Below are 15,650 nucleotides of genomic sequence, written 5' to 3' on the forward strand. Positions count from 1 at the left end.
CAAAGCATTCACCTTGTTCACACCACTACACATCAAAGCATCCTCTTTTCGCAAACATGCAGTTCACCAAATCAACCATCGTCGTCCAGGCTCTTCTCCTCGCCGTGCTTGTTACGGTTACGCAAGCTCAAAGTAAGTTGTTGAGCGTACCCCTGTAGAGCTCGGGTGAATATGATCAAGAACAGAGCTGACCATTGGCCGTGCTAAACGATTCATGATTTATCCATGGTTCTGAAACACAGTCCTCAGCGACATCACTAGCGCTTTGGGCGAAGTAACCTCAGCTGCAGGAGGTGTCTTGTCCACCGTTACTTCGGGAGCCGCGGGCGCCTTTAGCACTGCCACATCGGGAGCTGGCGGCGTGTTTACGACGGTAACCTCGGGAGCGGGTGGTGCTTTCTCCACTGTCACCTCGGGTGCTGCAGGTGCGTTTAGCACGGCTACATCGGGCGCAGGCAGTCTGGCTACTGGCGCATCTTCGGGAGCAGGTAGCGCCGCCAGCGCCGCCTCGTCTGGGGTGAGCAACGCGGCTGTTGGCCAGTTGTCCGCCGGTCTTCCCATTGGCGCCCTCGCGGCTACCTTGACTGTCCTACTCGGCTCAGCCATCGCTGGCTCTCTGATGCTTTGAGCCTTGACTTTCCTACTCGGCTCAGCCATCGCTGGCTCTCTGATGTTTTGAGCAGCTAAGATCGGCTGCCCTAAGACCAAATGATGTTCGTTCGTAGAAGCAAACCTCTTGAGAATCTCTCCCCCCTTTTTTGTTCACGCGTTGGAATCGTAAACGCTATGGACAGGCCACTCAATGTCAACACCGTTTGCGAATCTGGTTTGCTTTTAGGGTCAACCCCTCTCTTGAACTATTTAGATATGAGAACAAGGCACCTATCGTATGGCTAAACCACACTCGCGGCGGCATTTGTGTGCCGAAACACGCACAACGTAGATAGATGCTTTTCGCTTCCACAGTTGACGGTTCACGGTTCAAGTTTACTGATGTGGCGTTAGCCAGGTCTAACAAAGGCTCGAAAACGAAGACTAGCCTAACATCCACGAACAACGAATCACGAATCACGAATCGTGAATCGCGGGAATGCAAAATGCGGTCTGTGTCTTATGCCTGATGGCTGGAATTGCGAATCGCGTCGCGAAGAAGGACGGCGCAACGCGCAAATGAGGTTGAGGTGTTGGTTTTTCTTCAGCAGAGGGACGACGCGCATTCGTGATTGGTAAGTCAGTATTTTGGCGACGTGTTTGCGTTGGAAGTTGGACGCTTTCGCACTTTACACGAGTCGGACGCGTTTGTGCGAGACTCGCTTCGGTTGGTGTCTTCGTCAGAGCCAGTCATACACCTCTCCTGTGCCTATTTCCACTTTTTCAGCTCCACCATCCTCAACAAGCTTACCATCACCGTGACCACCTGAAGACCAAGCTTAGACGCAGCTTGTTTCAACGATCTAGCCAACGTCGTTTCTCCCCATCCCCCATTGCTTAGCGCGAATCACCCCCTTCACTCCAACAGACTTTATCTCGAGATTTTTTCACTCTTTCTTCTCAGGCCAGCAACGGTTTTAGCCACTTCGATACCATGTCATCCAGAGCCAAGAAGCTCAACGCCCTTGCCGCTCTCAAGGCGAAGCGCGATGGCATACCATTACCCGCAGTACGTCTCACCAGAGCTCTCATCAAGATCACGAACGAACCTTCGTCTCTACTTGCTGACCATTATTCTCCGCTTCCCTTACCAACTGCTTCCATCTACAGGCGTCCAAATTGGGAGATCTATCAGACGAAGACAACGCCATCTACGACGAAGTGTCTGAAGATGAGTATCGATCCATCCTTCGTGGACGTATCATGGATGACGATTTTATCGAAGACGATGATGGCTCAGGCTACGTAGATCACGGTCAGGATGATTGGGATGACCAAGCTCGAGAACAAGAAGGACAAGACGACGACACAGAAGACGAGCACGAGTACTTTGAACGCACCGGCAAGCGTAAACCTAAGAAGGGTTCGAAAGCTCGCTCCAAGCTCAAAGGTCACGACTCTACCTCGTCTGTGTATCAAAAATCGAGCCTTTCAGCTGCTTTCAGCAAGCAGCGCAAGGCGTCCAGCGGCCTCTCGAACGACTTATCGGCAAGCCGCACTCGCGACGCTCAGCGAATGCGGTCCGCCGCCTTTGATGCATACCGTCCCTCCGTGAGCAAAGAAAAGGAAGACGACTTCATGGCCAACCTCATGGGCAACCTTGACGAGACTCGTCCAAAGCCGTCCTCATCCTCGCACGACCCAGCTAGCCCTTCTCCCGCCCACCGCCTCTCTTCTTCCCTCTCTAGAAAGCGAAAGCAGCACGATGAGAGTGCCTTCTCCCGCTTCCGCTCTTCCACCTCCCTCGCCACCAGTAACGGCTTCACAAGCCCCTCCTCGGGCGCTCCCACCAGCGACTCGGCACATGCTTCCAGCGATAGCGCCGAACCACTAGTACACGTCAGCGGAAGTGATACGCCACCTTGGGGTCCCAATCTCGGCTCAGACCCCGTGTTTGAGCTCGACGACGAGCTCCCCGTCTCCAACAAGAAGCTCCGCGGTCCCAAGGGGCTGCCTAATCGTATCGGTAGCCTTGGTTTGGGAGATGCAGACCACGACGTTTTCATCAGTCATCCATCCAAACGTGCTGCTGGTCTCAATGACGATGCTCTCGCTTTCAGCGACGACGAGATCGACGAGATCGATGTTCGACGCGTCCAAGTAGGTTCGTTTGCAGCCAAGAATGTTGATGCGCGTGGACAGGCAACGCTTCCAAAGCCCAGCCCAGCCGCTGTGGCAACACCCCGTGCTGCCAAGCTCGACAATAGCAAGACAGACAACACGACACCATCGGCACCATCAGCGTCGTCCACACCTAAGCCAGCGCTCAATGACTTTAACAAGATGCCGGCTAGCAAAAGTAACTGGCAAAAGGTGCACAACGACCTCATGAAGAATGTTGCACCCACCACGCCTACACCTGCTGCTACCAACAACAGTGTCAAGACAGCTGCAGCCACAGCGACACCGTTGGCAGGCAAGGTGAAGGCCTTTGAAGACGACAAGTCGCTCTTCTTCTATTGGCTTGACTACCTAGAAGGTGAGAATGGCATCGTCTACCTCGTTGGCAAGGTCAAGGATAAGGACTCAGGACGATACGTTTCATGCTGCTTAACCGTCAATGGCATCGAACGGTGCATCTTCCTCCTGCCACGCAGCAAACAACTCGAAAATGGTCACGAGACCGATCGCCCGGTCGGCGAAGATGAGATTTATGACGAGTTCGAAGAGCTCTCGGCCAAGCACGGTATCAAAGGTTTTCTCTCCAAGTGGGTCACACGCAAGTATGCTTTCGAGCAAGCAGGCGTGCCAGCCGAGTCCAACTACATGAAGATTCGCTACGGCTTTGACGAGCCTCAGCTGCCATTCGATTTCAAAGGCAAAACCTTTAGCAAAGCTTTCGGCACCAACACTTCGCCGTTTGAGCTGCTGGTAGTCAAGCGACGTATCTTTGGGCCTAGCTGGCTCAAAATTTCGAACGCCAGCTTGGCGGAAGGCTCGACGCCCATCTCTTGGTGCAAGATGGAGGTCTCGATTGACGACCCTAAGGACATTTCGCCCATCTCGGATGCCGACACCACCTCGCCGCGCGAGACTCCACCCCTGACCGTCATGTCGATCGCCATCCGCACGGTTGTGAATCACAAGGAGAACAAGCAAGAACTCGTCGCTGTCAGTGCGCGTACCTGGACCGACCACCAGATCGAGGATCCTACGCCGCCCGAACAACTCCCTTGCTCCGTGTTCACCGCTGTGCGACCACTTGGCACCATGTTCCCACCCGGCTTCGAGGCAGAAGCGCGCAAGGGCAGGATCAAAATCCACACGCTCAAGTACGAGCGAATGCTGCTCAATGCCCTACTTGCTCAGATCTACAATGCCGACCCAGACGTCATCGTAGGTCACGAGTTCAACGGTGTCTCGCTCGACGTGCTCCTGCATCGTATGCGGGATCTTCGTGCCGACCACTGGTCACGCGTCGGTCGATTCCGTCGCCCCAAGTGGCCCAAGCTCAAGCAAGGCTTGAACCTCAAGATTCTCGCTGGTCGCCTGGTCTGCGACTTAGCATCCGACAATGGCAAGTCGATGATCACCTCCACCACATGGTCACTTACAGAGATGTGCGGTACTCATCTCAAGATTCAGCGCGAGGACATTGATCCCGAGGAAACCGCTTCATTCTTTGACTCACTTGCTCCATCTCCTGAGCGTCTGATGAACTTTGTTCGCCATTGCGAAGTCGACACTTTCTTCCAGATGGCCATCGCCGCCAAGGTGCAGATTCTGCCTCTCACCAAGCAGCTCACAAATCTTGCTGGTAACAGCTGGAACAAGACGCTCAACGGAGGTCGCGCTGAACGCAACGAGTATATCTTGCTGCACGACTTCCACCGACAAAAGTACATCTGCCCGGACAAGATTTCTGCGTGGGAGAAGAAGCAGATCCAGCAAGCGGCTGAGCTCAAGGCGAAGGCTCGTGCCAAATCCAACGGTGGTGCTGCTGATTCGTCGGCGTCGACGACTGCGGCTAACAGCAAGAAGGACAAGTTCAAGGGCGGTCTCGTCTTTGAGCCCAAGCGCGGATTGTGGGACAAGTACATCTTGGTCATGGACTTCAACTCGCTCTACCCGTCGATCATCCAGGAGTTCAACATTGACTTTACCACTGTTGAACGTCCGCCTACACAGGGCATCGAAGACGACGAGATTGGCGTCGCTGCTGCTACCGCTTCCTCAGATACGGCAGGAGAGGCTGGCGCTGACGCTGCGGCTGACGTAGACAAGATTCCCGACGTACCCTCTTCCGATGTCGAGCAAGGCGTACTCCCACGCATTATTGCTCAGCTCGTGGCGCGTCGTCGACAAGTCAAGTCGCTGATGAAGGATAAGTCGGCCACACCTTCTCAGCTCCTGCAGTGGAACATCAAGCAGCTGGCGCTCAAGCTCACCGCCAACTCGATGTATGGTTGTCTCGGATTTGAAAATTCGCGTTTCTACGCTCGCCCTCTCGCAGCGCTGACTACGTTCAAAGGTCGAGAGATTCTCACCGCCACCAAAGATCTGGCCGAGTCGATGCTGCTCGATGTGATTTACGGTGACACGGACAGTGTTATGATCAACACCAATGCCACTGAGTACCGGGAAGCGCTTCGTATCGGACAAGAGTTTAAAAAATCGGTCAACGAACGCTACCGCTTGCTTGAGATCGATATCGATGGCGTGTTTGAACGTATGCTGCTCCTTCAAAAGAAAAAGTATGCTGCGGTGCTCGTCGACGAGGAAGGCAAGCGAAGTACCGAGATCAAAGGTCTAGATATGAAGCGTCGCGAATACTCGGCGCTCTCAAAGAACGTCTCGAATTACGTGCTGGAACAGATCTTGTCTGGACAAGCGACCGAGCTGGTCGTGGAACACATCCACGAGTACCTTTCGGACATATCCACCAAGATCAAGATGGGCGAAGTGGGGCTGGACGACTTTATCATCTACAAACGGTTGGGTAAGAACCCAGAAGACTATCCGGATGTCAAGTCGCAGCCGCATGTTCAGGTGGCGTTGCGAATGAAGACGAGAGGTGGAAATGCCAGGATGGGTGATGTGATCCCGTACATCTTTTGCCTGGGAGAAGATGGCACGTCCAGCACCAAGACAGCGCAGGCAGAGAGGGCGCATCACCCAGACGAGTTGAGAAGGAAAGACAGCGAGCTCAAGATCGACTACGAGCACTATCTGGCGCTGCAGATCCTGCCGCCGGTGGAGAGGTTATGCGAAAGCATCGAGGGGACGGACAGATCCAGGTTAGCAGAGTGTCTTGGGCTGGATCCGAGCAAGTATTCTCACGTCTCGCATTCTGGTGCTGGCAGCGGCGGCGCAGTGGGTCGAGAGTTTGCAACGCTCGACTCGCAGATCCCGGACGAGGTGCGATTCGCGCAGTGCGAGCCATTGAAGCTCACATGTCCTTCATGTCGCGAATCGAGTACTTTCCTCGGGCCCGCTCATCGTGCCGCTTCGTCCGCGATCAAAGTGCTCGGCGACTCGACCAACACGCAACGCTCGGAGCCCAACGCCATCTCCACAAAGGGCATCCGCTGCACAAACGCTGCCTGCCAACGAATGTTGCCTCTGGCCACCATGGCGATCCAACTCGAGCTGGCCATCCGAAGCTTTGTGGAACGCTACTACGCCGGCTGGACTGAATGCTCTGATCCCAACTGCGGCTCTCGAACGCGGCTGGCTAGCGTCTACGCCAAACGCTGCGTTGCAGTTCACGATGCCAAATCGGCCGCGCTGCTCGATGCCACCTCCACTACAGGCTCTCACTTGGCATGCCGTGGTCGTGTAGAGCCAGTTTACAGGGACAAACAGCTGTACGATCAGCTGATCTATCTCGAATCGCTCTTTGACTCATCGAGAATTCGTGAAAAGGTGACAGCCACAACGGCGGCCAGCGCTAAAGCTTGGCAAGATGAAGTGCTGGCCATGCTGGACGTCAACAAGCGCGAGCTGGACGCGCTGCACAAGACTGTGGACAAGTATTTGGCCAAGAACGGAAGGAGGTTCGTCAAGCTGGCCAGCTTGTTCAGGTTTATGAAGGTGTGATGCGATAGCACATACACGATTCACCAGCGTCGACTTGTACATTCGTGATTGTGATTCACTTGGACTCTATAGCTTTGTTTTTCCAGTTTCAATCGTGAATCTCGACGTGCAAACTTCAGTTTGCTGTTAGCGTGCCTATAATCCTGTGATCTCACAGCCCTCTCAAAAGCGTGTTTTGGACGCATCGTGAAGGCCACATTCGACCGTGATGGTGGTGACTTTGTGCGTCTTCATTGGCATGGACGTGAACTATTCGAACACAATGGTGAACAACGAGGGAGAAGGCGAGGACAGAAGGTCAGTGAATCATGCTTGAACAAGGTGATCGTAGCGCACACCTCTCTCCCCGAGTGTTCCGCCCCTTGACCACATTCTCGTATCATGCGCAGCCGTGCGCGGAGTGATGCGAGGCTCCCATTGTTGAGAAGACATGTGATAGATCAGTGTAACTATGACTAAAAAGCACTCTTACTCCTTGCCCTGTCATCCGAAAACAACAGAGCTCCGAGATAATGGGATAGATGTCATCCTTTAACATTGTCTTGCATCCGAGCGGTGTCGCTTGTTTTGACTCCACCTTGCGAACGAGAGGGAAGAAGAGGAAAGCATGCGTTGTGAATGTGAAACTTACAATGTGGATGTGCTCTGCAGCCACTTGAACGCCTTGTCGGGTTGAGCTCCGCGACGGGGTCGTTGCCGACGACGCCTCACCAAGGTATTGGAGAGAGGTTTCAACAAAAAGCAAAGCTAACGAGGTCAAGTCGTCGAAGGCTGCAGATGGTGGAAGAGAAGTAGGTTGAGCGGGAGGAGCACGTGTGCTTTGGAGGAGCAATTTTTTTGCTGGACTGCGGACATCAATCACGAATCTTGCCCGAAAAAAACCCCCCACCCTAAACGGGCTGTCCAATCTCGTATGATTTTCTGCCCGATCTGCCCAATCCCCGATCTATGTATTTTGTAGATATCGTAGATTTGTGATCAATAATCCAAGAATAAGTTATCGATGAGACTCAACTCGACGCACTTGATCTTTCGGAACACCTTGCAGCTTTGGAGCAACTGACTCAGGTCCAAAAGACTCGAAGCAAGACCTAACCTACAACTTGAGTCAAGCAAGCACAGTATGGTAGGCACAAGCCTGTCTGACCATCATCTGAGGTGTCTAGCCGAACCGAACCGGCTGAAACTCGGGGTTTTCTTTTCCTTGGGTCTTGGCGTGACCTAAGTTATCGGGATCTTTTGGGTGATTTTTTTCTCGCTTCGATAATCGTCATATTCCATGTACCAGCTTGCTGCCGCCCATAAAATCCATAATTTCACAGAGGAAACTCGACCGGCTCATGCGGTCAAGATGAAGAGACACGCGGAAACGTGAAAAATTGCCCGCATCAACTCACACTTTTTCCTTCTTGTTTTCCGAGGATACACTTTCATCTGATACTCGTGACTGTGTATAGCTGCGAGCGTGCTTGGACTCGTGACTTGGATTCACGATTTGGGAAGATGATCAGCTTCGATTGGCTCAGGGTTTGGTCGTGAGCCTATACGCTACGTTCTCACGCTAATTCGTGATTCGTGCGCTGTGTGTTACCTTAAGATTGATCGTAATTTCTGACTCGGCATTCTTCCGCTTTGTCTCGTCTGTCTTCTCGTAACGTGTATCGCTGTATATTGCTCTTCGATCGCGTCGATCCTTCCTCACCACCATTACGTCCGCTCCTTGCTCGGCTTGCGTATTCCAGATCTCTTCCAAAATGTCACCACCTCCATCAGGCGGCAAGCGCGAATCTGCGCAAGCTCGACTGCTCGGCTCCGGACTGTCCGGTATCGCTGAGCTGCTCGTCTTCCACCCGGTTGACACGGTAGCTAAACGACTCATGTCAAACAAAGTTTCGGGTCTGTCGATGGCGCAGGTCGTGTTCAAGGACAAAGCGGCTGCCAACGTATCTACCAAGTTCTTTTCGCTCTTTCCAGGTCTCGGATACGCTGCTGGCTACAAAGTGCTGCAGCGAATCTACAAGTTTGGAGGACAGCCGTACTTTAACGATTACCTCACTGCCAATCACAAGAAGCAATTTGAATCGCTGTTCGGTGAACGTGCGGGCAAATCCATCATGTCGGCCACTGCCGGTTCGTTGACCGGAATCGGAGAGATCGTTCTTCTGCCATTGGATGTGCTCAAGATCAAGCGTCAGACCAACCCGGAAGCGTTCCGATCGCGCGGCTTCTTGCGTATCTTGGCCGACGAAAATGTCAACCTGTACCGAGGTTGGGGCTGGACCGCTGCTCGAAACGCTCCCGGCTCGTTTGCACTCTTCGGAGGATCCGCTTTCACCAAGGAATACATCTTTGGCCTCAAGAACTACAGCGATGCCACTTGGACCCAAAACTTCTTCGCCTCCATCGGCGGCTCTGTCGCTTCCATCACTGTAGCTGCTCCGCTCGATGTCGTCAAGACCCGAATCCAAAATGCCAACTTTGAATCCAAGGTAGGCGGCGTTACTATTATCAAGGACATGATCAAGAACGAAGGCTTCGGTGCTTTCTTCAAGGGTTTGACGCCAAAGGTGTTGGTCGTCGGACCCAAGCTCGTCTTCTCGTTTACCATCGCTCAGAGTTTGATTCCCTTCTTCGGAAAGTACGTGTAAAGCGGCAAGACGACTTGTCCAAAAAAGGCGGATCACGACGGACAGACAAGTCACAATTAACCAAGTCATAACCTGCGGTTACGCCAACCACCCCTTTTTCCATGTATTGTAGATAACCGCGAACCTTGTTGGCTGTTTCAGATTCGGCGCACCCGCAAGCACATCACACACCATTCCTATACGCACACACTGATGACAGTGAAAGACCGTTCTCGAATCGTTGATACTGCCCGATGAATTGCTTATGATCGACCGCTTCGGACACGCCGCCAGACAGATGAAATTACGCACGCCAAAACATGTCACAGCTCACGATGCGCCTTCAGAGCCGGTGCTTGAGGAGCATCGTCTCGTTCCCTCTTGGCCTTGTCATCGCTTCCTTGCCTCTCTCTAGCGTCGTAAAACCGCTTGACACGTTCGGACAGACTGTCACCGACTTTTTCCATACGTAGTGCTGACAATGGTGGTTGCTGCTGCCCCTTTGCCTTGCTGGCCTGCTTCCTCCGCGCTGCTACACTATCGCTGGTGACAGCCGACATCAACCGCTCATAAAGCCTTGCCAAGTCGTCCGGCATCTGCCCGCTTGCACTGCTAGCTTTGCCTTTCGTGTTGCTTTCAGTGCTGACTTCTTCCTCGTCGCCCTCGGGCTCAGCGGAGAGCGAAGAGGTGTCGTGCTGTTGTTGCATTTGCTTGTTGAGCATTTCTGAGATCTTATCCGCCAGCTTCTTTTCCAGTCCCTCCACGTCGTCGCCACGCAAGGCTGAGAGAAGATCAACAATGTCCAGCTGAATTTCCATTGGCTGCTCGCTGTGGATATCCGGCTCATCGTCTGCGTTGCGCTTTTTGCCGCTCTCACGCCGTCTTACTTCCTTGCTCGCCTCCGCAGGCTGGTTGCTCACCTGTTCGACCACCAATTTGCCTTCTTCGTCCAGGCCAATTTCCACCACAATGTCGGCGTCGTCGTCTCCGTGGTCGTGAAGCAGTTGATGGGAGTCGTACAAGTGATCATGGTGGGGAAGAAGATCGTGATCGTGATGATGATCGTGATGATGATCGTGATGAAATTGCTGATACATGGCTCCAGGCCCGCCAACTGCCTCATCGTAGTAGTCATCGTGTACCGAGCCAAATCGCGATGGGTCGCCATACGTATGCGAGGTTGTAGCTGGCTGTTCTGCTCTCTCTGCATTGCTGGCTGTTGCCTCGTTCCGGTTCGTCGAAGCATCGCTGGCTGCCTTGTTGGATGCGAACGAGGCGACACCGCCTTGGACCTCCGACATTGGAGGTCGCGCCACTTTATCGGGATCCCCCGCCGTCGGGCCGGAATAGCTGTCCTGCACCACCTGGTGGCAGAGAATGGGCAGCGGGACCTCCTCCTTCTCACTGCCAAATGCTGGATCAGCGCAGAGACGCGGCGTCTCAATGATGAGGACATAGTTGCAGATAGTAGTCTCTTTGAACATGACGATGCGATCCTCCAAAGGCTTGCGGTTTGAACAGTGAAACTGCACCTCGACGCTTCGCGGTTGGCGGTTTATGTCGCACATGGTACCATTCGTCCACCGCTGCGTCAGAAAACGATGCCGTTGCGACTCGTGTCCACTTGCGCTAGCAGAAGTGCGTGTTGCTTCGATAGCATGGTTGTTGGATGAATCTTTGAAATGTGCCAACGCCTTTGTTTCGGCGGCAAATAGCTCTTCCTCGTCCCAGTCGCCAAATTGGACCTCTTCCACCAAGTCCAGGCCAGCTGAGTTGATGACTGACGGCATACCACGATTCGAGGATACTGCCACGCCCGTTGTTGCATCGTCTTGAGCGGTGTCGGTGTCGAGAGGCTGCTGCTGGCGTGATGGACGGCTTTGATCGTCACCGACAATGACTTCGTTCTGGCGAGTCCATCGACCCAAGATGTAGGCAGGATAATCAGGGTCATCGACCGGATGCTGCAGCCGATTCAGCTTTTCTGCTGCTTCGATAGCTGCCTTTTTACCCGCCTCGCCTCCGCCTGCGGCTTTGAACGCCTTGTGTGCAGCCGTCTGCGGACCCAATCGCCGAAATTGACGAATTTCGCGACCATGGCAGAAGCTGTAGGTAAACCAATCGGTGGTGTGGTAGAGACATACCTTCTTCAGTGGATTGAGCAGCGCCTGCGCAGACCTGATCAATTCCTGTCGTGACCGCAACGAGGTAGCAATGGACGATGCGCGCTGGCTCGAAGCATGTCGAGCAGCTGGTGTAGAGGTAAAGTCCGGGACCGAGCACAGTTGAAATTGGTCCGGCGAGCTCCTCTGCAGCGACCAGAAGAGCGTCCTGGGAGCATCGTCATTCGAGCCAGTAGCTCGAGGACTGGTTCGATCTGCTACAGCTAGAGACGAGATGTCGGTCGACTGCGGAGGCTTCACCTGCGATGAGCTCGGCGACGACGACGATGGCAACAAAGAAGAAGAGGACTCCTGCTGCTCCAAGATCTTGATTGCATCGCTGTGTCTGATGGGCAGTGCAGAAGCGGTATCACCAATGTGACCGAAACTAATCTGAAAAGCCGGCTTAGCGAAGACGTCTTGAGGAAAGCCCGCCGATGTGGAAATGACGGCGTTGGAGCTGTGGACGTGTAGATACAGTAAACCAAGTAGGAAGACGATCGACTTTGCGCCGATGGGTGATGACGATAGCATGTTGCTGGCTGTTTCGTTTCACATGAGCAGCTGTTGGCAAAGCGGAGCAGGGCGACGATTGTATGTCATGTAACTTTAAGAAGGAAACAAAGTCTCGTGCAGAGTATCATGGTACCCACAGCGCAGCACAAATCAGTCTCGTGTGTGATGTGGTGTCTTAGCGCACTTTGAGGCATGAGCTGGAAGATGACACGCAGAAAGGGTCCAGGCTGCATCATCACTCTATCGCACGAAACTAGTCGGCCTCTTATGTCTCTGTGGATACGTTATGTGGAGTTTTGAAGAGTACCGTGCACACGAGCAGTCAGTCACTGCCTTGAACCTCAAAAGGGCCTCGCGCTCTGCGTCGTGGAAGAGCGCACAGGGCAGCGTGAGTGTGAGTCGTGGGTGGGGTTCTAGCTGCAAAATCACGAATATCGTGAATGGGGAAATATTCACGATTGGAAATAAAACCACGAACGGATACGACTTTTGTTGCTTAAAGCGGCGCAATCATAATCACGAATTCAACAGGGGCTGACAGTCGTGAGTCGATCGTGGATGCGCGACTCAGCGTCCATCTTCATCATCATCACCACCACGTACACTTGAACGAGGAACAGCATCCATTCCATCTACGTCCTCCTAGTCACAAGATTGGACACCAGCTACGCGCGACGCACTTTCTGTTCAGACTCGAGCCCTAGACTGACTCGCCCCGACCTGATCAACTACTGCACGCCTGGATCACGCCAGTCTGCTCAGCATGAGCACGGCACATAACGATGATATGAACCCATTTCAGATTCCGGATGACGAGCGTAGTGTGACCAACCCATCCGCACCGACGCAAGCATCAACAGCATCCTCGCATTCATCCTCGAACACTGGCGATCAAGATGCTCATGTTCCTGAAGATGACGATGAGCAAGGCTGGACAGGTTCTTCCTCTCGTGCGCAAATCAACGCTGCAGCAGATGCATCTTCCAACATCAATCCCGCTTCTTTGCCTGCTTCGATCCAACGCGCCACGCTAGCGTCGCCACCGTCGATCATCGAAATTGTAGATGCGCAAAAGTCGAGCGATGGCGGCTCGTCTTTCATCGTGTACGTCATTCAAAACGGCGCCACGGAAGCCAAGAGGCGATACTCGGAGTTCGAGGCGTTACGCGAGGCACTCGTCCGATTGCATCCCACCATTATCATCGCGCCCATTCCGTCCAAGCATACCCTCAGTGACTACGCAGCCAAGCAGAGCAAGGCAAAAGAAGATGCCACCATCATCGCGCGTCGCAAACGCATGCTCCAGAGCTTTCTGCGCAGATGCGATAACCATCCCAAGCTTCGAGGCGATGAAGTGCTTCAGAAATTCCTCGATGGACGCTATCACTGGAACGATATCACCGCTTCGCCTCCTCTATCTCACTTGCCCAAGAACAATCTGCGTGCTCCCGTACAGAACCCAGCTGATCCACATGCAAGCCCTGCGTACGCTCACCTACCGTTGCCCTCCTCGGTGTCTTCGCTGCGACATCCGAATCAGCGCTTTATCGATTCGGAAGCTTTTACAAATCGATTCACCAACCACCTCTCCGGAAGCATGGAAAAGGTGAATCGTCGTCTCATGCGACGTTGGACCGAGACCTCGACCGACTATGCCGAGCTTGGTGCCATCCTCAACGGTTTCTCGCTCACCGAGTCTGGGCAGCTTGCTACCGCTATCGAGCGTACAGGTCAGGCCGCGGATGCCGCCTACATTGCCACTGGCCAAATGCTCAAGCAGTGGGAAGAAAAATTCACAGAGCCTCTGCACGAGTATACACAGTTTGCTGCTATCCTGCAGAAGCTGCTCAAATGGCGCCATCTCAAACATCTACAGTACGAGCTGGCACAAGACGCTCTCGAGGCGAAAAAGACGCAGCTGGAAGAGCTTGAGCGGGTGGAGAACGAGGCAAAGCGTTTGGAAGAAGCTTTGGAGCGCGGTGGAGCAGGCTTGGTCAACGGCGGTGGACGTGTGACGGGTGGTGGCATCGATGCGAATGGTATTCGGGATGGGGTGGGATCTGGCTTTCGCCCTACGGCTTCTGTGTACGGACGCGCAAGCGGTGAAGAGGGTGACGGTGCCAATGGTAGTAGCACAAAAGCAAGCGGCAGCGGCAAGAGCAACGGCGATGCTGCTAATTCTACATCGGAAGCGAATGGGGCCAACAACGTAAGATCACGGGCAACGTCGCCACCTTCGTCTCCGTCAAAACGCTCCTCATCGCGGTCTACTGGCTATGGTCTTTTGGGCGCCATCACACACACGTTCCAAAGCGTCATGGATGTGGACCGCGATGCATCACGTCGTAGCACCATCTCCAAGCTTCGAGAAGACATTACTCTGCTCGAAGAAGGTCTCACGCTCACCGCCAACGATCTGCACTACGCCACGGCTGCAATTCAGGCCGACCTGGATCGATTTCAACGCCAAAAAGTGAGCGATCTGAAGGACATGATGCTCGACTTTGCCAAGATGCACCGTGAGTTTGCTCAGACCAACCTGGACAACTGGAAGGAGGCCAAGAAAGAGATTGATGCAGTGGAGAAGCCGGCAGGGATGCCAGAAAGCAGTTTAACCAGAAGAGAGAGGGAAGGCGTGAGCACACCTGGAGCTGGGATGGGGAGGAGATCGTAGAAGCGCGCGCAACCTGCAATGCAATCACCAACGTTTTTTTTTCTTTGGCTTTTTGTTTCCTTTCCTTTTTTTGTTTTTTTTTGAAGAAATGGTTGAGGACGTGCAGGCGTGTGCCTGTCTCGCTGAGATGGATTAAAGTTTGAGCCCGCTGACCGAGAAGGATTGCCGAACGGTGCGGGAACGGAGATGGAACAGTACAGCTTTGGCAGGACGGTTTCTCGTCTTGGCGCAAGCAGCGTTCGGTAGAGTCAGTGAAGCGCGGGAAAAAGGAACCGGCGAATTGCACTGTCCAGCGTTGACGATATCTGATTTTCTGTTCTCGGTTTCGAGTGAGACTCACAAACTAGAGAAGACGCGGGAAGCAACGGTTCTGCGCTCGCTCAGCAAAACTCAGGATGGGTGGCGAAACGGCCAACATTCACGATTCACGATTGCTCGATTGCTCGATTGAAGTCTTGCAAGACGGATACGGATGTGGGACACGTTATACAATCACGAACCGACCGTGAGAAAAAGACGCATCTTTGCTCTCGCCTAGAAGAAGAATGGCTTTGATGCATTTGTGATTCACAATTCACGATTCTTGCTTCGTTCGCTTTACCAACCAATGGCGACCGACCCTGTTCGCGACTGTTTTCGACAGCAACCGCTACCAGAGTAATGCCAGATGGCCAACGAGGACGGCGCTTGGTGATTGGCAGGTGCATGCGTAAGTGTTTTCATTCGCCGCTCTTCAACGGTGTGCAGCTTCGTGCAGGACGCCTGCTCAACATCGTTCCACATTACGACACTGTCTTCCCGAGTGCCAAGTTGTCCTACCAACGTTGGGGTCGCGTACATCGGGTTGTGCGAGATGCTCCAACATTCAGGCTGACCACAGCTCAGATGGGATCTGGAGCCTAGCGTGACAAGCATCTAGGTCGATGCCAAGAAATCGTGGATGGCACCCAGTGCTGCGGCTCAGACCCTGAAACTGTAAAT

General features: G+C 53.5%; 5 protein-coding genes across 5 annotated transcripts; 4 read left to right on the forward strand and 1 right to left on the reverse strand.

Moving 5' to 3' along the window:
* Nucleotides 1-56: 56 nt before the first annotated feature.
* Nucleotides 57-628, forward strand: UMAG_04528 (uncharacterized protein; the record flags this gene model as incomplete). The annotated part of the gene is made up of 2 exons (XM_011392551.1): nt 57-132; nt 243-628. The coding sequence occupies 2 exons, from the start codon at nt 57-59 to the stop codon at nt 626-628; spliced, it is 462 nt and encodes a 153-aa protein (XP_011390853.1).
* Nucleotides 629-1,585: 957 nt separating this feature from the next.
* Nucleotides 1,586-6,690, forward strand: UMAG_04529 (DNA-directed DNA polymerase alpha catalytic subunit POL1; the record flags this gene model as incomplete). Its single annotated transcript, XM_011392552.1, has 2 exons — nt 1,586-1,660; nt 1,762-6,690. The coding sequence occupies 2 exons, from the start codon at nt 1,586-1,588 to the stop codon at nt 6,688-6,690; spliced, it is 5,004 nt and encodes a 1,667-aa protein (XP_011390854.1).
* A 1,754-nt stretch (nt 6,691-8,444) lies between these two features.
* Nucleotides 8,445-9,338, forward strand: UMAG_04530 (putative guanine nucleotide transmembrane transporter; the record flags this gene model as incomplete). Its single annotated transcript, XM_011392553.1, has 1 exon — nt 8,445-9,338. One exon carries the CDS (start codon nt 8,445-8,447, stop codon nt 9,336-9,338), a length of 894 nt encoding a protein of 297 aa, XP_011390855.1.
* A 302-nt stretch (nt 9,339-9,640) lies between these two features.
* UMAG_04531 (uncharacterized protein) lies at nt 9,641-12,013 on the reverse strand (the record flags this gene model as incomplete). The annotated part of the gene is made up of 1 exon (XM_011392554.1): nt 9,641-12,013. The coding sequence occupies one exon, from the start codon at nt 12,011-12,013 to the stop codon at nt 9,641-9,643; it is 2,373 nt and encodes a 790-aa protein (XP_011390856.1).
* A 745-nt stretch (nt 12,014-12,758) lies between these two features.
* Nucleotides 12,759-14,669, forward strand: UMAG_04532 (uncharacterized protein; the record flags this gene model as incomplete). The annotated part of the gene is made up of 1 exon (XM_011392555.1): nt 12,759-14,669. The coding sequence occupies one exon, from the start codon at nt 12,759-12,761 to the stop codon at nt 14,667-14,669; it is 1,911 nt and encodes a 636-aa protein (XP_011390857.1).
* Between the last annotated feature and the right edge of the window lie 981 nt (nt 14,670-15,650).

Source organism: Mycosarcoma maydis, chromosome 13 (genome assembly GCF_000328475.2).
Source record: "Mycosarcoma maydis chromosome 13, whole genome shotgun sequence".
Classification (NCBI taxonomy): Eukaryota; Fungi; Basidiomycota; class Ustilaginomycetes; order Ustilaginales; genus Mycosarcoma; species Mycosarcoma maydis.